At 26.7% G+C, this 23488-nt stretch overlaps 2 protein-coding genes across 4 annotated transcripts; one reads left to right on the forward strand and one right to left on the reverse strand.

The window, feature by feature from the left end:
* Positions 1-192: 192 nt before the first annotated feature.
* Positions 193-18796, forward strand: LOC132916997 (rho GTPase-activating protein 26). 3 transcript variants are annotated; one of them, XM_060977493.1, is made up of 23 exons: positions 193-369; positions 467-646; positions 6863-7020; positions 8350-8421; positions 12093-12194; positions 12281-12391; positions 13252-13356; positions 13449-13523; positions 13603-13672; positions 13757-13819; positions 13879-13979; positions 14060-14154; positions 14229-14310; positions 14370-14478; positions 14554-14790; positions 14873-14978; positions 15041-15200; positions 15263-15379; positions 15443-15556; positions 15785-16077; positions 17129-17191; positions 18356-18435; positions 18552-18796. In XM_060977493.1, exons 2-23 carry the CDS (start codon positions 487-489, stop codon positions 18641-18643), a joined length of 2565 nt encoding a protein of 854 aa, XP_060833476.1. In that variant the 5' UTR covers positions 193-369; positions 467-486; the 3' UTR covers positions 18644-18796. The 3 variants fall into 3 exon arrangements, with proteins under 3 accessions (XP_060833476.1, XP_060833477.1, XP_060833478.1); XM_060977494.1 differs by lacking the exon at positions 17129-17191; XM_060977495.1 differs by lacking the exons at positions 17129-17191; positions 18356-18435.
* Positions 18797-19169: 373 nt separating this feature from the next.
* On the reverse strand, positions 19170-23208 carry LOC132916998 (eukaryotic translation initiation factor 3 subunit M). Its single transcript, XM_060977496.1, has 6 exons — positions 22982-23208; positions 21483-21760; positions 21193-21411; positions 20841-21106; positions 19535-19678; positions 19170-19461 (listed from the first exon to the last, which is right to left on the reverse strand). The coding sequence occupies exons 1-6, from the start codon at positions 23024-23026 to the stop codon at positions 19265-19267; spliced, it is 1149 nt and encodes a 382-aa protein (XP_060833479.1). The 5' UTR covers positions 23027-23208; the 3' UTR covers positions 19170-19264.
* Between the last annotated feature and the right edge of the window lie 280 nt (positions 23209-23488).

Raw genomic sequence — 23488 nt, forward strand, 5'->3', positions numbered from 1 at the left:
ATCTAACTATACTACTATCACATTTGCTATCAACATTACACGGAAAACAAGAAATTTAATCAATTCAGTTGCAGCTGCAGCAGTCCGAGTGGTATCCGTGTTTATTTATCACTCATTATTCACAATTAGGTAACCGTTGATACCGATTGTACCAACACTAATATGCATTTTAGGTTAATAGGTTATCAGTCTCTCTTGTTTTTAATTCCTATTTGGACACGATAACGCCAAGAAGTTGTTTGCTTTGCTAGTTTCCTAAAAAGTTTTTACATTTGTACCTATATTGTATTTAAAAATAAAAAAATATAACAAATTTCGTATCCGAGTTGCTAATATTGTTTATCTTATTTTTATATTATTTTACAATTGGTAAGTTGGTAAATATAAACAATAATTAATGATTATTAAATTACTTGTTTATTTTCCATTGTAATCATATTAATTGTATTTGTTTTATTTATTTTAGGATGATTTTTATCGACAAAAATGGTGATTGGATTACAGCCTTTAGAATTTTCTGACTGTATTACAGACAGCCCACATTTCCGTCAAAAACTTCATGATCATGAAAAAGAATTGCAGAAAACTAATCAGCAAATCAAGCGTTTAATAAAGGAACTAAAAGATTTGCTAAATGCTGCTAAAAGTGAGTTAATCACTGAATAATTAGTATAATTATAAATTAAAACAAATTCATTTAATTACATACAAAAAAAAAATTATGTTATAAAATCAATTACCTAGGTAGGCATCTATTTTTTATTTCAGTTACAGCATCCAAAACTAAATATTTATTTTATTCTATAGGTAGGTTTAAATGGGTATTGATAGGTATGTTTTTAAAATTAAATAGTTAAATGTTGATTAATAAATATTATTTGTATTTGGTTTTAATGATTAATTCACAGTTATAAGCAATTGTTTGTTATTTAGGACAAATTAACATTCTATTCATTTATTTGATAATATATCAAACCACATAAATAAATGTTAACACGATCTATTATTGCTTAATACATTAAAATGTAATTAGACAGAAAAATAAAACCAATTTATTATACACTTCAAAACTAAAAAGCATATACAATTTATTTGGTCTGTGTTTTGGAACCATGTTCTGTATCTAGAGTTATGAAATTAGAAATACTTCAATTTTTTCAACTTATGTTTTGAGCCTACAATATAGTTATTTTATATTATCAGAGATGCTGGTGCAACTGTCTATGGATATTTTCAGTTTAAACATTAGTTAATGGTTACCAGTATAATGTTCATTGATTTTAGTGTTATTTTTGTAATCTCAGCTCATAAGAACAATAGTAATAACTATCCTGTCTACTGTATGAATGAATGGTCCATTTGATATTACCTAAAGACTAAAATGTCCAATATAACATTAAATTAAATAAAGTAGTATAGGTACTTATTTCTAATAAAATGATTTTACTTTTTTTATATATTATGTAAATACTAACAATTCAATGTAAATATTCTATTAAATATATTACAAAGCATTTAAATTTCATATTTTGTGTAATTCAGTGTTTCAGGAAGACATTAAATAAAATCTTAGAAAACTAATATAATATATTATGTGGAAATTACTGAATTTCATACTAAATAATTTAATATATGTAAAAGTATTTAACTTTCATGAATCATATTATCTTCTTGGATAATAATTTTATTTTTAATTTTGGTTGTTTTACATAAACTGTTTTATTTCAATTATAATATGATATTTTTCAAGTTTTAATTTAAAAACAGTGTCATAATTATATTGTTTTATATCCTTGTTATGTTTAATTCATTGGGTGTATTGATAACTTTTTTCCTGTATAAAATTATAAACAACGCAGATATGTAACCTACATACTTTTGCTATAGATGATACCTTTATCTATTGTCAGGGGACAATTTTTAATTAAATATTATAACAGTATTTTATAAATTATTGATTTTTGATTAATTCCATTTAACATTCTATGTATTCATAAATAGTTGACATATGGATTGTACATGTATTTAATATATATGTTTATATAATAATTCTATATACTAATTATAAATGTTTAAGTATATAGTCATAAATATATCATTTAAATAAAATATTGAGATAACAATTTATATTTTTAAACAATAAATTAAGTAAGTGTGCATAAATTATATTAGTCTTTAGGTAATATATTTTGTGCAATAACAATTGCATTTTCACTTTATAGTTTATACCTTAAACAGTTTTATTTTATTATCACTATAATAAATTATTTCAGAAACAGTGGCAGTCAATTACTGAAATGTTTATTATATTTGAAAAAATTATGATCAATGTTTAAGGAATACTTAAAGAATTTTATTAAATTCCAGGCAGCTAATGATAAATCTATTTAGTTTTCTTGATAGACCTAATAATATATCTAAATCCAACAAAACCTTTTATAGGAGTTTTTAATATCATTACATACAATTTTTTATTTTAAATAAGACTTAAAACGTTAATCATAATTATTAATTTTAATATATTTTTATTTAAATTTATCATTCAATTAACATGTTTAATATAAAAAAAGCAATTTAAGTTAAACATTTTTAAATAATTAGAAAGATCTTAATTTTTACAATAATAAAAACTATTAATATGTAATTTATTAATATTATTATTATATTTAATTTATATAATTAAAAACTACTCGTAAAGTGTAGCTACCATGTTAAATCTTTTAAATACTTTTTGACTTAGTAATAATATTATTTCTAAACCTGCAATTTGTATGTCTTATATAAATTATATCTACCGGAGTTCCATTACTGAATAGTCTCTCCACTGAAGTTGCTGAAGACTGTTAATTTCAATTTCTATCTTTTTGGTTAATTTTACTAAGAATATTATACACATAGTTGAATGGCTCAAATAAAAATTAAATTATATATGTCAAAACATATACAAAAAATATACTATTTATAACAATAATTGAGAATATTGTTTTGGGTATTACATACCTATGTACTAATTTTGGTTCTAAACCTATTATGATTATATATTTAATGTTACATTTACATCTATACAATTTAAATAATTTTTTCTAAAATTATTATATTATGTACATGCTTTTACAAATTTTATTGTTAAACATGTCCGAGCATATCGTTTTATACTTTTGGCACAAAATAAGTACCCACATAGTTTTTAGTAGCAATATATATATTGTTATTTTGCCAACTAGGTACGCTATAGTCACTTTTTTACCTATTGGCATGAATCCTCATAATAACTGTGAAAAAGAATGCTATCAGCACGTACCTAGCATACTCATTTAAAATGCATAATCAAGTATCTAGTGTCTCTGCAATTCGTACAAATTGCATTATTGTCAATCTAAGTTCAATTCTTCTTATGTTAATTACATTATGCACGTCACGGATTATTTACCGTGTCGTTTAAAGATCGCCTTAGATATGTTACTTATTGTAAGACTGAATCGCGCGGCTCGTTTCTTTGAGTACAACTACCTATATTTTTTTAGAGTATTTATTTTAGTTAAATAATATTGTCTACGCTTCAAGACACTAGGCGTTGTCACCTTTGTATTGTATGATATGAATTTTAGCTATTCACATTGAAATTAAATTTCGTTATTATAGTTTAATTTTGAATAATTTAATATTATTGCTAACAATGAACAAGTTAAATTTGGGGTTAACCTAAATTGTTGTATTATTACATGAGTTATCGTCTTAAATTTTACTTAATTTATGAAAAAAGTTTTGATTTATATAGTTACGCGTATTCAAACTTATTGTGTGTGCTTAATGGTTAAGTGTCCAAAGACTGCAGATGATTGTTGTTCGTATAATTCAGACTATGCTTTAGTCAGATTTTATACTATAGAGGTCGAATTAATATTAGTTGTATACTTTCAGTTAGTCTAACTTAACAATTATTGTGTATGTTATCGTTATGAATAATTTAATACGCAATTTTGACTAAAAACATTTATGGTTTATTAGTCAGAAATAAACATATATATATATATATATTGTAAAATCAACATTGAATTTATAATTATACAAATTAAACAAATTGAATTTAAAAAAATTGTGTACATGAAATGTGTTTGCAATACATCGACAATATTGAAAGTAAATTATATAGATGATTATTATTATAATACTATTTAAAATTTATTTTTATAATTTACGCATTATTAATAATTTTTTTTCAATATTCATTAGTTTTGGTAGACATCTCTTTAGTGATATTGTAAGTATGTCTTGATAACAGACACTTGGTTGACTAATTGCTATTAAGCATATTCAGCACTAATAATAGTGATTTGTTTAGAATTTATGAACTAGTCCATAGTAAAAACTAAATATTGTCATTGTGTACCTATTTTTTTTTACAATAGTCATTTTTATTTTTTGAGAATTCTACACCATTTTGTGAACACTTGCTATTTTTAAATAAATTAATTGTTTATATATTAATTTAAATATGGTGATATAAACTATAGACAGTATAGTATTTGTGTTCCATCCAAAAAGCCTACACAGCATAGGCGCAATTTGGGGCGGGGGTGCTTGGCACCCTTAAACTTCATATTAGCGCACCTAAATTTTTAATAACCTCATCAATTTTTATTGGTTATTAGTTATAAATTACTTAATATGAATGATGGTCTATATTCTATATAACTATGAACTTAAATCTAGAACCCCCATAAATTTAATCCAAATTGCGTCTATGCTATACAGTATAGGTAGGTAGTAACCTATTATAGTTGCCGATTCCTGGTTATTTCAAGAAGTATACCTATATGCTAGCATGACCTAATTAGCTCCTAGATTTTAATTTTTAAATACTATTTGTATTTTCATATTTTATGTACGCTTTATATGGACTATATACATTAAGTAGGTAGATATATATATAGTTGAAAATGTTAGTACATTTCATTTTTATTTTAATTCTATCGGTAAGTAATATTTTGTACCTAGTTGTTATTATTTACATTTCCGTAAATAATAGACAAAAGAAAATATTATATTATTAGACAACTAGAATTCAAATTTATTTAATACATCTTAGTGGGAACTTAATTTGTAAAATTTTCAAAATATTTTGGCTCTTTTGGTACCTATAACATTTACTAGGCACGTTCACTCCCATTTTAATATTTTTAAATTCTTATAGTTGCTCATACCTCAATTAAAATATATTACAAATTAAGTTACAGATTTTTTTACGCATAAACTTTAAATCTCTATAAAACTATTGCATAAAATATTTAACTTCAACACATAACGTTTAACAGTTTAATACAAAATTCCTGATAATTTTTCGTTATTGATAATTAAATCAAAAAGTTTAACGTATAGCCACATAATTTTTTATCAGTAATTAAATTTAACTTTTTTACCATAATGTTGGTTATTCAAACTTATAATAACGATTTATGCTAAAGTGATTTAATTATTTTGTTTCTATCCAAAAGTATTAATCGATGAAATTTGACAACTATATAATATATACTATAGAGCAAAGCTAGATCTCCGTTGATCTTTTCTTTACATTTCTTATGCGTCCCTTGTCCTAAGCCTATTAATTTTCACCATTTTTATCCATTATATACATAATAGACCGTAAATGAGAGTATGCAAGTTTTGTATACATGCACGTTGCACCTATTTCAATATTGTAGTATAGTAGGAATACCGTTCTTAATTGTAACACGAGTATGAGTAATGGTTAATGGCCAGTGGGTATATAGTATATACCTATTATACCTAATAACTATATACAACTCTATAAGTACTTCCGGTTTCATAAAGGCGTTAAAAAATTTTTAATAATATTATTAACAAATAAATTGATTATTATTTATTATTTTATTGTATCTTATATAATTGTTAATTATATAGTGCTATTGCGTTATTAATTCCGACATAATATCGATGAGTGTAAATGTATGATAATAATATCAAATATGACCGTAATAATTTATCATTCATAAGAAAACTTGTAAGTTTAAACTATCACCGATTAAATTTTAAGATTACTTCTCATTAAAATACCTATAAGTAGACTTGGATTTATATATTTGGGTACAACGCTGGCGCCAGCAAAAATGTAAGAAGTCGCGGCTTAAACATTATTGAAACTACCTACTCTTTTTATTTTATATGACTTCTCAATATTTGATTACACTTTATTCGTACGTTTTAAAAAATTACTCATCACATAAAAATGTGACGTATACCAATTGGCTTCATAATATATTGTGTAAAAAAAAAAATTGGAAGTATCAGTGTGTAGTGACAGTCGTAAGTCATAACTCATAAAAAATAAATGTTTTATACTTATATGGTTATAATACAAGAATTTTGTTGTCGTTCAATAATATTAAAATAAGTGCGCATTATCTTATACAGGGTGTAGTTCGATAATTCGACATATTCAAATGTGATTTCAGACTGAAATTGTCATTATTTAACCGATACACCTTATGTAATATACATATACTATATGTATTACATAGTACCTATACCTAAATATTATTATGAATAAAATATTATAATATTTGTTTTTTTTCGTTATTCGTCATAGTTACCCATACATTCATTATATAATATAATATTATTATATATACCTACATATGTATATGTGCATAGTATATGTGTTAATAATATGGATTTTATTTAGGTAGGTAATATAAATATTTATTATAATGATGATGACAGCTAAAATCATTTTTTAATGACGAGTTGTTGAAAATTTGTTTAACAAAATATACATATATATATATGTGTGTGTGTGTTTCACGAAATTAATAATCGTCTTATTTTTACGAATTTGTTAAAGATCTGTCTCGAGCCCAGCGCATGGTGTCCAGTTCATTGCAGCAATTCGATTTCGAATGCATCGGTACAACGCAGACGGATGACGAGTTGGTGATAACTCGATCGTTAGCCGAATTCGGTCGCCTCATCTCATCCATCGAAGATGAAAGAGACAGAATGGTTAGTTTATATAATATATATGTGTTTATAGTAAGTATATTATACCTATCGACGAACGCGTTCACGTATATTGTGTGTATATAAAATATCGTACCCAAGAAGACGTACTTATACATACACATTTTTCTCTGCAGGTTGTATACGCGTATGCTCTGTAGGCCCAGTTACTAACCTTGTGTGTCAGTGAAAGTGTGACGAGGAGCATGACAAATCGGCAGTCCGATAGAGTTTAACGCACGCCGTATACAATATAATATTGCGTTCTATCGAATTATTTTTGAAAAAAAAAAATTAAATTATATATAGCACCAATACTAGTAAAAGATAATATTATGACGTATTAATAATAAATTGCATTATAGTTTTTTATACTATATGTACCTTCGTAAAATAATCTATACTTGTTTTATTCGGAAGTTGAATTTCAAAATTTATGTTCCTAGTTGGTCCATATAAAACTGTAGTTTTGGTTTTCAAATTCCTCGGCTTTTAAAAAATTAAACATGTACATTGTACCTAGTTTCTTTAAGTTTTAATAAAATAGTATTTATTAAACAACGAAATCGTAAAACTTTATTGGTATATCTGCTTTACAATATTTTTCATTTAAAATATTTTTTCTTTGTTGATAATTTCTATAGACTATATACCATAGCGTTTTCGAAAAAAATAATTTATCATAATTACAAAATGTATAAATATAAAATATTATAAAGATTTATGTAATTAAAAAGTAATATTTTTTAACGGGTTATGACGTAACTTTCCTTCGTTAAGATTATTCCTAACTATTTGATATTATATTTTGTTAAATTCTTTTATTCTGTCATTTATTTTGTTTTTCTGATATTATGAATAGGTAATTATATAGTCGTTCTGTTCAACTTCTTATAAATACATTTATATAATATATAGGTAATAAAAAGACATAATAAGTTTTTCATGTTGCGCGTGGGTTAGAGAGAGATAACAAATACTACGCTGGCATCCTCATAAGCTTTATTTGTTTATTATGACTTTAAACTGAGTTAAATGTTATATAAGATACGAACACCAGATTATACAATTATATTAAATACTATATATTCTGGTACAGTTAACTTATTATAGGTGAATTTATCCAAAAATATATTATCAATAAGTAATTACAATTTACTAATTACTATAATAATATTTTGATTATTATCAACAATATTAAATATCTAAATGTTGTTTATTCTTCATAAATCCTAATTTTTATTAGCAATTACTTACTATTTAAGATAATGATTAGTACGTGTAATAATAAATTAGAAAAAATAAAAACTGACTTTATTTTTATCTTTACAGTTAGCCAGAGCCTACGACCAGTTCATAATCCCTTTGGAAAACTTCAGAAAAGAACACATTGGTGGCGTTAAGGTAATACGAATATCCAATATTATTGAATACATGCACCATATAATTTACCATTTTAGAAATATGAATACGTATAATAGGTATATTAATAACAAAAGAGTGTTCCTCAAATACAACACAATTGAATGCGCGCTAAACAGGACCCCAACGTTGTCAAAATTTTAATATCACCATTTTTTAAATATTTAAATATTGTTGTTTCGTTCGTGTAAAAAAGAATTAAACAATGTTTTATGGGTAAAATAAATTGGATTTTATTTTACTTACTCAATAATTAATTTCATATAAATACTATGATTAGATAATAGATATTAACAAACAAATAATTATTTAAAAATACAATGCAATTCGATCAGTAAATTAAAAATGGTTAAGTATTGCATATAAATGTATTTATATTGTAAGCTGAACTCGTCATGAATAATTTAAAATAAAAATTTTACTTTTAATATATATATATATACATTTAAATATTTTTATGCTTAAACACGTTTTAACTTAGATGATGATGATAATAATAATAATCTATATTTTATCATCATACAACAAAAAATATAATAAATTAATAAATATACAAATTAATCTTACATATGATAAAAACCTCTCTAAAAAGAGAAGTTTGTGCTTGGAGTAGGCGAGTTCATAACAAGAAAAAACTACTATTTTATTTTTATTAATAATGTGTACCTTTTAAAATTTAATATATTTTTGTCATTAGGATCGTTTTTTGTTATAGGTATACAATTATTTTATCTTATTTGTTATATAATATATACTACCATACTACTATAAATTTCGTACAATTTTTCATCATCACACAAAAATAAAATCTATTTAATAAATTATTATGCATATTACATGGAATAGTGTTATAAAAAAAGTACTGCCGACAAGCACGTAGAACGCAAAATAATTCTACCCTTTATTAGTTTCTATTCTATTATAATTCATCAGCCATTAGCGTGTATAAATTAGTCTAGTATTGAATTAAAAATATAATATGTTAGACATGTATCTAGATACCTATCTTATCCTAAAGATTTTTGTCGATCACACACGCCGCCATCATACTTGTTCGTATACCTACAATTACTAAATTATATACCTAAACATCTAAACTTATATCGTATGCATGCAGAACATGATGTATTCGTTTTGCGGGTATAGCTGCGGGTTGGCAATTAGGCAAGTCTAATAAAATGTAACCAATGGCTAATTAAAATATGTACATGAATATATTATATAACAATGAAATTGGGAAAACGATATTACAATTTAAGATTATGATCTTTTATTATTCAATGTACCGGAATAATTATCAAGTGCGTGTAATAACACAATAACTATAATAATGATTGATGATTTCGTCTAACGGTCGTCGATTCACGAATTTAAATTTAAATTTTAAAGTATACCTACTTAAATGTGCGTGTCGTCGAAAAACTGTAATATTTGTGATAAATATAATAATTGTAATTGTTCAGTGATTGAGGGAAGATGTATGTGTAGTGATAAATATTTTACTGACAAAAAGAAAACACGACCAACCAAACCTTAGAACAATCATAAGAATGTTGTATTATATTTTCGTTATAACTTTATTATTACATGACGAAATAAATAGCTGTGATCACAATTTTAAAACAATTTTGTTCAGTTGCGCGCATAAATAAAGGGTAGGAGACTTCTGCATCTATTGATCGGCTTAGGTATTATTTTAATAATATAATATCATAGCATTCAAATACCCATAAAACGTAGTGGAATACTCATACCTTTTCCCAATATTGCGTATCACTAATTTGTGATCATACCATTCGTACCTATTAATTTCGTCATATTATATTAATTAATTGATAAATTAATACTGCAAGTATATTAACGTCAGTAACGATTTAAATACTAAAAACATATTAAGACAATTTTGTCTATAACAGTTTTTATTTCCTTTCTCAATTTCTTAACCCCTAATCCCCCCGATCACCTACTAATTTAGCATCAGCACCGTTTAATAGAATATTTTACCGCTGAATTTCCTAAACGAATCTTCCAAAACTTGCCCACTTTTATAGTCAAGTTGGTTTCTGATCATATAATCCCTATTAAAATCATTTAACTTAAATCATGTGTTTTACGCATTTTTTCCAGACTACATTTTATCCTTATTAAATGCATTCTTTTACTATAAGAACTTTTAATACTTCTTTCATTCAATATCTCTTATTAGAATTTTTGTAGTCTTTAGTGAAGCACACACTCCACCTTCTTTAAATTTAATTATTCTTTTACCTTTATAAAACGTATTATAATCTTTAATTTTACTGCCTATTTTTTCAACATCTAATCTATTACACATAATTTGACTAAATATAAAGGTTGATGAACACTGGTAACCGAATACAGTGTTTCTATTTTATAAAAAAAATCTAATGCTCATTGATTAATTGACATGTCTTTTTTGGGTCATTTACATTAAATACCTGTCAAAATAAAGAACATTTTTTTTCAAAATATACAAAATACATAGAATGTAACAAATTATCAGAAACTTGACCTAATAAAGCATAGTTAACAGTTTTTCCAGCAACTATTACAATATACGCAAGACGGACCAAATAGAGGCAACTCGTTAAGTCTTCACTGCCTATTTTAGATATATAATATATATCCCGACTAGTACAAGGAAAGTACGTGCTTTGCTTATTTTTTCCTTGTTGACATTATTATTCCGTCGCACGTCGTATAGTCATCGGCATTCGCGATTCGCCATTCGGTTTCCTATTGCCGTTAATCGCTGATGACATGATTGATGCGTAATAATAAACATGTTTGGGTTTGGCTGATAACAAAGTTTTGGGGATTCAGGTCAGTGGCGCTGAATCCTATGTTTTAGATTAGGGGTGATTATTTTTTAAGTATAGTCGGTGGACGGGATTTGATCAAACAGCTATGGCTTAAAATTCACCACAGAAAGAGTGATAAACTAATAATTATTATTTATTATTATAATTATTACCATCGGCCATCGGTGCGTTATTTGTATAAGTGAATTAAATTACGTATAATAAATGACGATACATAATGTTATTGATGTTTCCTTTGAAAATTGAATAAATAAGACTTTTACTAATGGCTTTTCTATATGAAGTAAAAATGTAGATTTGTGGTTACTGAGTACATCGGTGAGGAGGCTAAGAACCGTTGTATTTTAATTTATAAGTTTGGCGCAACTTGTTAGGTCTATCATAATTGGATATACTAATAGCCTAAACTAAATAGGTAACCTAGTTTTTCTGTTGAATAGAAAAAAAATATTTTTGTTAAAAATGTAAATTTTTGTTATTGTTTGTCCAGTTCAAAAAAAAACTTTAAATTTTTATTTTTAAAATAGCTACATACCTATAATTCAAGGTTAAACATATACTATTCATTATTATTATTTCAACTATTGAACTTAATTAAACAGACTTAAAAAAGATATGTAGTTGATTAGTTCATCGACATATTCCAGAAATTTAAAAGTTGAATAACAATGTATTCTAAGGAATAACATATTTTTTGAAATTCCTTTAAATTTAATTTTTATAGTTTAACTTAATTATTTTTTTTTTTAAATACAGAATTTAAATTTATGTAGGTTATTTATTTTTTTTATGCTATGTATTGTATTCTAGGAAGGAAAAAAGAAATTTGAAAAACAGACTACTAAATTTTGTCAGAGCCAAGAACGTTATTTAAATCTGTCAACTAAAAAACAAGATTCAGTACTTCAAGAGGTTTGTTTTTACTATTACTTTATGTCGATAAAGATATATTTTATTCTTTTTTTTTACTGATATAATGTATAATTTAATATTTCTAGGCTGATGCAACTTTGGAAATGGAACAACGGCATTTTTGTCAAGCTAGTCTTGAGTATGTGTTTTTACTACAAGAAGTTCAAGAAAGAAAGAAATTTGAGTTTGTTGAAACCGTAAGTTATTTAATTTTTAGTATTTAGAGTTTGATATATCTAGTTCAATTAAATTAACTAGTTTGAAAAAAAATAAAAAAGTATTTTTTATGTAAAATAAATATCATTAAAGAATAAAGGACTATAATAATATCATATAATATAAATGAAAGTTTAAAATTAATATATTATTTAGTTCTATGTATGGATAAAAAACTTCAATTTAGGTACAGTAGTTCTTCTTTTGTGTGGTATCTATTTAATTTGTGGGTATGGCAGATATTATTTCATTCCCCCACCAGGTTTAAGCTCTTTATTGTTAATTATTACAACACACTGTTTTTAAAAGTATTAGGCTTGACTCGGCTTGAGCTTATTTAACACAATTTTACTTTGTCTGTTTAATGTTTATATGTAATTACTAATTAGTCTTTAAAATATTTATATTCTATAGTTACACTTAAAGTTATGCTTGTTGTATTATGAATAGTATTAATTTGATGATAAATATTGTTAATAATTTTACATATCTAAACAACTCCAAAGATTGTTATATAATATTTAAATGAATAGATTTATAATTAATAAATAATTTGAGTAATAGACATCTCCTTATTCACTATATTTTAAACACAATAGAAAAATAATTTTAATATTAAAATTTGAAACCTGTCCACACACAAAATTATTATATATTATGCCATTGTCTGTCACGAGGTCCATTAAAACTTTATCTACTTATGAATTTATAATAATACATTTTTCAATGATATAAAATAAACCGTATTTATTCAGCTACACATACATCAGGAGGGTAGTTATGATTTATACGAATATTATTTTTGTGTATGGATTTAAGTGATAACAATTTTTGTTTTTAGATGTTAGGTTTTATGTTCAGTTGGTTGACATTTTACCATCAAGGACATGAAGTCAATGAAGATTTTAAACCTTATATGCGTGAATTACAATTTAGAATACAAAAAGTAAGTATTTAATAGCATTGAGAATGTTGTCTTTGGAATTTGACATAATATATTAACATGTTTGCTTGTGTATATGTTAATGCTAATGTTAGACTAGAGACAATTTTAACGAGACTCGTGACAAAACAGAATCTTTAATGAGAAAAATGCTGGAAATGAGACAGTCGGTAGGATATTGTATAGTTAATTACACCATTATTTGCTTGTTTCGGCATTAATATTGGCTTATTAATGTTTCCTTTTTAGAAATCTTTGGAAACTAACATCAATAATCAGAAAGTTACAAGAGAAGGATATCTATTTCTTCTAGAAAGAAGTATAATAATTAAATCAACTCAAAAATACTGTTATTCATATGTTTATAATATTATTTTATTTTTTAATTTTTTTATTTTTTTAGAACTTCCAGGGTTTAAAAACACTGGACAAGCAACCAAATGGTTACAAAATAAATCATTAGGAGGTATAAAGCATTTTTATAGAGTATTGTTTCTATGATAATCATTTTCTTCATGATTTCAGATGCACTTAGTACAACTACATGGACTAAACACTATTGTATATATAGAAGAGAGACTAAAGAATTTGAAATGATTACTTTTAATCAAATGATTGGAAAATTTGTAAGTTTTTGATGTTGTTTATTGTGTTATACCTTTATTTAAAAAACAAGTTATTATTATTCAATTGATTTGTTTTTTAGAATACTTCCGAAAAAATGATAATTTCATCATGTATTCGACGAATGTCTGATTCGATTGACAAACGATTTTGTTTCGATCTCACTAGTGATGATAGGTATAATTATTAATTTATTATTGAGGTAATGCTGCTTTATGTGCAAATTAATTAATTTTTATTTTGTTTCTAAGGCCTGGAGTTATATATACTTTTCAAGCATTATCTGAAGAAGATCGTAAACTTTGGATGGATGTTATGGATGGCAAAGAACCAGTAATTAAACATATTCAAATTTTCCGTGTTCCATTTTTAATATTGATTTTTTTTAACAGGAGTATGGTGTACCATCTGCACCAACATTAAATAATGATAATAATATATTTCTGGATGATGCTGGTTTCAATTTTGTGACTAAATGTATTCAAACAGTTGAATCGCGAGGTATTTATTGATACAACAATTATTTTACTAAAAAAAAGTTTAATATTATGTTGAATATTTTATTATTATTAACAGGTTTAGATGAACAAGGGTTGTACCGAGTTGGAGGTGTAAGTTCTAAAATAACTAAACTCTTAGCGATGGGTTTGGATCGTCGAAAAACAACTAATGGGCTAAACTCGCTAAGCTTTCTTGACGACTGTATTGAATGGGAAACTAAAACAATTACTAGTGCTTTAAAGTTATATTTAAGAAACTTGCCTGAACCGTTAATGACATTTAAGTATCATAATGCTTTTATATCAGCTGCCAGTAAGACCTGATTTATTATTTACATAATGTTTATTTTTATCATTGCTAATCTTGTCCGTCTTATTTGTATATTCCATTTTAGAACAAGAAATAAGATTGAGGCGTATAAATGACGTACACATTCTTCTACACAAAATTCCTAAACAAAATTTCAATATGTTGGAACTGTTAGTCAAACACTTATGCAAGTATGTGATGACTTTTTTTTTCAATGTATACCAAACTGACTCTTTTAAATGTTGTGTTGTAGTGTTGTGACTCATAGTGAACAGAATCTCATGACAGTTAGCAATATAGCTGTATGTTTCGGCCCAACACTCATGAGACCTGAACGTGAAACAGTTGCGGCTATAATGGATATTAAATTTTGTAATGTAGTGGTTGAAATATTAATTGAGAACTATACAAAAGTAATGTTTATGATAATATTAAACTATTTTAATCATTTTACTGAATAAGCAATTTCATTTAGGTTTTCAAAACTGAACCTGACCTAGAAGTAGAATATGAACCCACTCCAGGACCGCAACAGCCTACTACCTCATCACAAAAAATGAAATATTCGCCCGTTACCCCAGCTGTAACCCATGTATGCCAATTAAATTTAAGTTTAATCTTCCATCGGTGAACTTATAATCTTTGTTTTGTTCAGGCAATTATAAAATCATACTATGATGGACCAATGCTAAGTACTAGTTTGCATAATGTAGGTGCAATACCTCCTAATATTCCGTCACATTCAATACCCATTGCAAATTCAAACAGGGTAAATTTAAATTATTTGTATTAAATAGAATTACATTTTTTAATAACCTTTTTTAGTAACAATATACTACAAAAGTATAAATAATTATAATACTAATCTATGTAAATCATTTAATAATATTATTTTGACTGTAGAATAGTTTGATTAATAAAGATCAAGCTTATATAATATGTATAAGTCAATGGCAATTTTAAATCACTCAAATGCATATATTTTGTCTTTTTTTAGTTGAGTCTCACATCGTCTACTTCAAGTGCACTATCAGAATCGAATCTCCATAATTTGAACGCATACAGTAAACCTTCGACGCATGCAGCAAGTCCCAATAAAAGTTATTACTATTCTGTGGACTCGTCACAGAATGCTACCAACACTAGTTCTAGTAGTTCAAACGAATCTGTTTGTTCGGTATTTTCGTTAGAAAATCCACAAATGCAACCGTCTAGGGCACCACAGAAAACCAAAAGGAGTATTAAAATGGGTGTACATTATGCAACAAGTTACAGGCCTCAAGATACTGTGTAGGTTTTTTTAGGGGAACAACAGCTTGGTTGCATGTATTTTGATCACAAAATAATATTACATGGTTGTTGGGTACACTAACCGCAATAATGTCTAAATATTTCTAACAATGAAAATAATATTTGTTTATTAAATTTTTTTTTCATTTCATCAATAGTTACAGTTTATTGAAATGATAAAACACGAAACAAATATTATTTTTTTATTCAAATGTAATAATTAATTTAGACTAAACTAATTTCATCATCTCACTTGTCATAATATGATTGAGACAGTTATAAAAACAAGGGTTCAATTCTAATTTTCACTTTTTTTAGGGCTCAGAAAAAACTTAAGATAATTAAACATGTTGATCATATGTCTAGCTGAGGTCCATCTGTAATTTTTAAGATGCTTTTTTTTACACTCTGCTATGTTAACATCATTGTTTACTATGATCGTGCATAAATAATGTATGATTATAATATTCATCAAGAGAACGTTATACTTGCTTGTTTTCTTATTAATGCATAAAATCAAGTTTTAGAAAAATACTGTTGTATTTATAGTATTGTAATTACTGTTGTAGTTTTAATATTAGTGAATTGGCCATTATATAATTTAAAGGCAAGAATATTTTTTAATTGCAAATTCTTCTGAACAATAAAATTTTCTTTGTCGTATATTGGTAAGACAGAAACCGGTATAACGACCTCTTAACTTTAATCCAAAACATGTATTCCCAATGTCTTTCCCAACAAAGACAATTCTCAAGTACATATTCCTCGTTATCTCTTGCATTTCTAATTCTTATACTTATTAATAATTTAGTAACTCAGAATGAGCCAGCATGATAGATTTAAAAACAAATTTTGTTCTTAAGAATTAGTTCTTATCAAACGTATTTTTAAAAAACAGAGTCTGGCCCTTCTTTTTATAAGTGTCTCAATATTATATTATGTATGCATCAATAACAATGTATTTATTTAAGCACTAACACTTTATTTTAAATCACTAACATAACAATAATCGCATTACTATGTATTTTATTTTTTTTGGTGTTGGAATAAGTGGCTCATACCTGGCGTCATTAGTTGGTTGTCGTATTAGTCCTCCGTCACACTTAACATTAAGGTTAACACTATGTTTAATTTGTTATTTTTTTTTTTACATACATTAACATCTTTGGTGGCTGTAAATTATACTCAACTATTTAGCATTGCTTTGCAAGGGATTAAGGAAACTGTTGCGTTTTATCATTTGTCATAATATACAAGGTGATTTTTTAAACATGCTAACCCTATTTTATACTTAAATTGTGTATATATTCAAATTCTGACTTTAACATAGTTTCAAGTTGTTAAAAAAGAATGTTTTTATTAAAAAAATTATATTTTTAAATATTTTTTAAGTTTTTAACTTTTTTGAATGACAACATAATTTTAATTTCATATTCCAAAGCAGAATATTTTTCTTAGTATTTTGATACATAAAAATCGAATTTAGGGCGAGTAGTTTATAAGTTATACATATTTAAAGTAGTGGACAAACATTTTGCGGGGTAACCCCCTACCACTTCACTTCGTGAATCTAAACTTTAAATACTTATAACTCATAAACTATTCGTCCTAAATTCGATTTTTATGTATCAAAATATTAAGAAAAATATTCTGCTTTGGAATATGAAATTAAAATTATGTTGCATTCAAAAAAGTAAAAAACTTAAATACAAGGATAAAAAATATAATTTTTTAATAAAAACTTTCTTTTTTAACAACTTGAAACTATGTAAAAATCAAAATTTAAATATATGCATAATATAAGCTTAATAATGGGGTGAGCATGCTTAAAATCACCCTGTATATCAAGTTATTTCAATCAAATAGTAAACTTGAACTCTGCGATGTTCTTGTGGAATATTATCATTAATCCATCCCCTCCCCATCGCCGTAAATGAACTTCAGTCATGCTATCATTGTGTTTTTCATATTAATGACTAAATCAATCATAAACTAACAAACTAACCCACTAACAGTTTTATAATGTTATAATAATTAGAAATACACGCTGAATTGCATAAGTATGCTTTGGAAATATAAATTTCCAATGGTTTGAACATATCTTTAAAAATTTGACAAATGTTAATAGCTTTTTTTCCACATTCTGTTTATGCTTTTCTTTTTTCATTCCTTGTACAAAGCTTACTAATGTGCGACAATTTTTATACCACCAAAGTATCTACTTATTTTGTATTTCTAATTTTTACACTGCAACATTGTGCTCGTTTTATGTTTGTAGAAGAGTTCGTACTTTGTATGCATGTCTCGGAGAAAATGATGGCGAACTGTCATTTGAGCCAAACCAAATAATTACAAACGGTACTTCTAATTGTTTTTGTTTAAATAATACTGTTACGTATTGGATAATTTCAGTGAAATTTGTTCATTATTATATTGTGTATTGTTAATTATGAAGAATCTCTATTTTTCCACAGTGCGATCTTCGTGTGAACCCGGCTGGTTGGAGGGCACGCTGAACGGCAAGACTGGCTTGGTACCAGAAAACTACGTTGAACTATTACCATGATAGTTTTGACTAGATAAAAACTTTTTCCTACTTACTAGGACAAGTGCATTTTGTTTTTAATTTATATTTGTTATTGCTTTTTGTTATGTAATTGGGCCTAAAGATCATTTGTTAATGCGCACATATATAAAAAAAAGCAGAGTTACCAAAGAACATACATGCATACTTGTTTCCGTAAACCAGTATGCTAACTTCAATACATTCACATCACTGAAGTTTATGTGATCTCAATATTATCATGAATTTAATTTGAGTACAAATTTTTCTTTAAATTTCCAGATAAATTTAGTTTCATTTGATCCCCCCTAAATGTTTGGCCCATTATTTTATAAATACTTTTTTATTATTATTATTATTATTATTATTATTAGATAATCTTTTCAAATATTTAATTATCTAAGTTTAAAATTTTATTTTTGTGATAAATTTATATCACTTCATATCATTGGTGTATAATTCATAATGGAAATTTTTATTACTATAATTATATTACTATATGTATTGTATTGTGACTGAAACACAAATATTTTCAATGGTTTTTACTAAGTAAACTTTCTTTATTCCAAAAAATGTTTTAATAAATATGTCGATTTAATTGACATGGCTTACATATATATATTTTTAAATTGATGTTTGAGTATTCGACACAACAGTTTTCATTCCTTCTTCGATAACACTAAGACATGATCGCCAACTGAAGAACGAGTTTCTCAACATTTGCCAGCGCTGTTTGCTGAATGTCCTGTACATTGTGCTTGAAATGTTCACTTTTTTCGCTGCCTGGTCCATACGGCCACGTACAAATTTAGTACCAAAAACTACAAAAATAAAAAAAATTTAAACCACTTAAAATATTAGTAAATAGTGAAAAATCAATTCAGGTCATCTTACGTTCGAGTAAAAATGGTTCCACTTGATCAGCGCTTATTTGCACTTGCTGTTGTATCGTTTCAAATGTTATGATGCTAGAGTCCTCGGCCAAACTCATGACTGTCAGTAGTTTCATCTTGTGTATATTTGCTTGATGATCTAATGCTGATAAATAAATATAAATGACACGTTATATTATATATTTAATGTTACATGTTTAATATTTTTATCTAAAACCCTAGAGATTATGTTTATGAACGGGACAAACTTTTGTTAACGTTTTCTTACTAAATAATAATACATATTAAACTTTTATAGTATATATGTATATATTAATATATTAATACATTTGGTAGAATAATTTAATTCACAAAAAAAAAATGTAAGGCAATTATTACTTTGGCCCTAGTGGTTATAATCGAATCTAGTTTTTAATGCAGTATACTAAAATATAAGGCTATATCAGTGCCAAGGGTTTAAGGGTTCAAACCTCCCTCTAATTACGTTAACTTAGAAGTTTTACATAATTTTTTATTATTAATATAATATGAATAATTTAGCATTACAGCTCAATAATTACAATAAAATATTAATCGATAATATTATAATACAATCAGTTTGTATTAACTAAATGTAGCTTCTATTAAATTTCCAAATTAATATTTATCTTTCAATGAAATCTATATTGTCTTTTACTACGATAATTTTAATAATCTTTATTATCCACATTCTTAAGTGTTTAAAATAGTTATCATACAGGACAATTGTCTATGTACAATATTTTTACCAAGCAACACCTATTTCCACCAAATCAACCATCTATACATTTGCTGTGTTTGGAAAGCAGCGTAGCCTATGAACACTAGCCATTAACCCTCTAAGGTTGCATCTTATGTTGGATTAAATGCTGTCTTTATATAACAAACGTAAAACATAGTAAATTTGCGTTCAATGGAATCAATTTTATGTTATAACCTTTAATTGATATTATAATATTAAAGTTAGTTAAAGTTATGTGAAATATTATAACTTAAAAATGCTTGTAACTCACATTAAAATTAAAATCTCAATAAAAGCTTATGAAAATAAATGCCCAAGATAATAGTATTACTTTTAAGTTTGTTAATAAGTAAATTAACTCTACCATTGATACTAACAGCATAAAATGTATTTTGCTGAATGCAAATTTGCTATGTTATATGTTTGTAAAACGGAGACAACACACAAGGATATGACATCCTCCTAATTAACTTTCTTAATTTTGAATAAAGAAAAATGTAGTCGACATCTTATCATTAATGATTTTATAAATAATAATTTGGTATACCTAAAGATTTGATTAAATCCTTGTGACCTTTGTAGAAATCTAAATAGTTGGAAAGATTTCCGGAGACAAATATAACCAAGAGCTCGTGCAAAGGTGAGTTTTGTAGAGATATAACAGGAGTCAAACTCAACAACGGTTCGAATAAGAATGTCTTAGGATCAGCAATAGCAGAGATAATACACCTCTTCGCATCATCTTTAGCCTGTTTGCCATCATCAGCTGTGTAATTGCGGAGAAGTTCAATCATAACTTCTGCAGCCAATTCACTAAAAAAAAAAAGGTAGGTATATTTTAATTTGGTATCAAAATTAATAAAAAATATTTATACAAATAACCAACAGGGAAATCTAACCTGTGTCCATTTTCAATCAGTGCACCATGCAACTGTCTTAGGAGAGACTGCTTTTGTTTTTTGGAATGACTGATTGAAAGTAACGATTTGTTTAAACTATCTATTCCTCCATACACCAATAAAAGCTGCTTGTTTCGTTTCGCAACATCGATTATGTCAGAATACAACTGAAAGCGAGCTGGTAGTTTTGGGTCAACTGTACCGTGCAATAGCCATAAACTGAAATAAAAAATATACAAAGTAGATTTAAAAAAAAAAATTATTTTAATTTATTATGTAATCTCACTTACGTCTTAAGTATGGTATTGCTGAAACGTTCTTCTTCATACTTAGAAAGTTTTTGACTAAATGCAGTAACAAGATTGCTCTCCACATCTAAAGTACCAATTCCAATAATCACTGATACAATAGAACATAAAAAGCTTTCAATATCAGCATCTGACAAGTCTGTTTTTAAACAAGCATCACACTTAGATATGATTTCTTTCATATCTTCTTCAATGTTATCTGTTGCCTTCTCTTGTAAAGTAGCGCCAATGCTGCGCAGATATGACCTTAATTCTAAAGCCTACAAACAAAAAAGCATATTATTAGATATTATTTATGTAATGATTATCAATATCTGTATTTTAATTGATTCTAATGGATGAAAAATCAAAATCAATGAATAAACGCTATAAAAACCATACCTTAATAGTAGATAATTAATACCTATGGCTAATAATATATTCTTAATCAGTGACAATTAAAGTTATAAAATCTGATAAAGTCCATAAAGACTTACATTTTTTTTTTATATAAATACCTCCACAATTTTTAACTGTGGAAACAATACTAGAAAAATGTACAAGAATATCTTAATGAAAGAAGCAATAAATTAGTTTAGTAAGTCTACACAATTTGATATTCATGGGCCATGGGAAGAAAACCAAGAATTTTATTAGTTGATATGCTTTGGATTAAGAGATTAGAGTGAGAGCCAAAACAAAAGAGAAACCTCTCATAAAAAACAGTTTTGCTTAAGTATAAAATCAACAAATATTATTACTCACAAGTTATAATTAATACCAAATCGACAATTGTATTTTCTGCAGTTTAATTAGGTTGTTATCAATTTAGATTATTATATTATACATGCATGTGTGTATTTAATAGATAACTTTTACAAAATTGTAAGCCACTGCAATATTTTATACTTTCAGTTTCTTTAATTTATGGACAAATATTAATTCTTGAAACTGGCTTAATAACAACTATACCTAAATAATCTATTAAAATTAGGGATTGGTTGTTGCTAAGGCAAACTAATGATAAAATTAAAAACATTTTTAACTTTTCCAAAATTTGTTTAATTAAATCATGCTTTTTTGGGGATGTCTGGCGACAAATGAAGAAGTGCTGGTACTTCATTAAAACAATGAGCAAATTTCTATCCGCAAAGAAATCAAATACTGAAAGTAATATACACAATACACCATAGTGATTACGGTATCGTGCAGATGTATTGAAACAATTAAACTTCTCAATAATTTTCGACTGTTGTAGGTAGGGTCTACCTAACCAGTCGAGTATTTTTCAAACCAAACCTCCTAACGCTAACTAAAAAAATTGACACGAGCCTGATTGACTCCGATCGCGGGTAGGCATTATTTGAATCTGAGAATTTCTAACGTAACTGCAGAAAGCCTGACCAGTGCGTATGTGAAAGTAATTCTATTCGTTTTAAATACCTTTCGATACCGTTTAGGCGGATCTGAACACTTAACACTTAAGTTGTCGTTTCGCTTACCTGTTCTTCGCGCGTCAGCTCGATAAACGTCGGAGGACCTGCCATCGTGTGTAGGGCTGCAACAGTGAACAAGAATTTATTTTATTACTTAGAGTGGTCGTTGTCGCGACGGACAGTGGACCGTGGACACTAGAACTAGACGACGTCGGCGGTGGTGCGATGTGTTGTGTTTTGATCGTGAAACGAAACCGTTTCCTAACCTCAACAAGGCGGTGGCGGTCGAAACTCGAAAGGATATCTGATAGTGTCGTAGATGGACACTAAAAATAATTATTGACAACGATTATTGTTATTTGTTATCAAAACGGTTTGAGCGCGGTGTTCCCCCCCGACACCGTCGAACTATAATTATTGCTCGTTATACATCGTTTGTGAGTGTAAATCCTGAGATATTATTAATGCGTTCATTTCCGAATCTGACGAGTTTACACCGATCGAGTGCTCTCGAGGGGACGAACGAGTGAAGTCGCATTTTGTTTTTCTCGTACAAATCTGCGCTATATAAAT

This window comes from Rhopalosiphum padi, chromosome 1 (genome assembly GCF_020882245.1).
Source record: "Rhopalosiphum padi isolate XX-2018 chromosome 1, ASM2088224v1, whole genome shotgun sequence".
Lineage (NCBI taxonomy): Eukaryota > Metazoa > Arthropoda > Insecta > Hemiptera > Aphididae > Rhopalosiphum > Rhopalosiphum padi.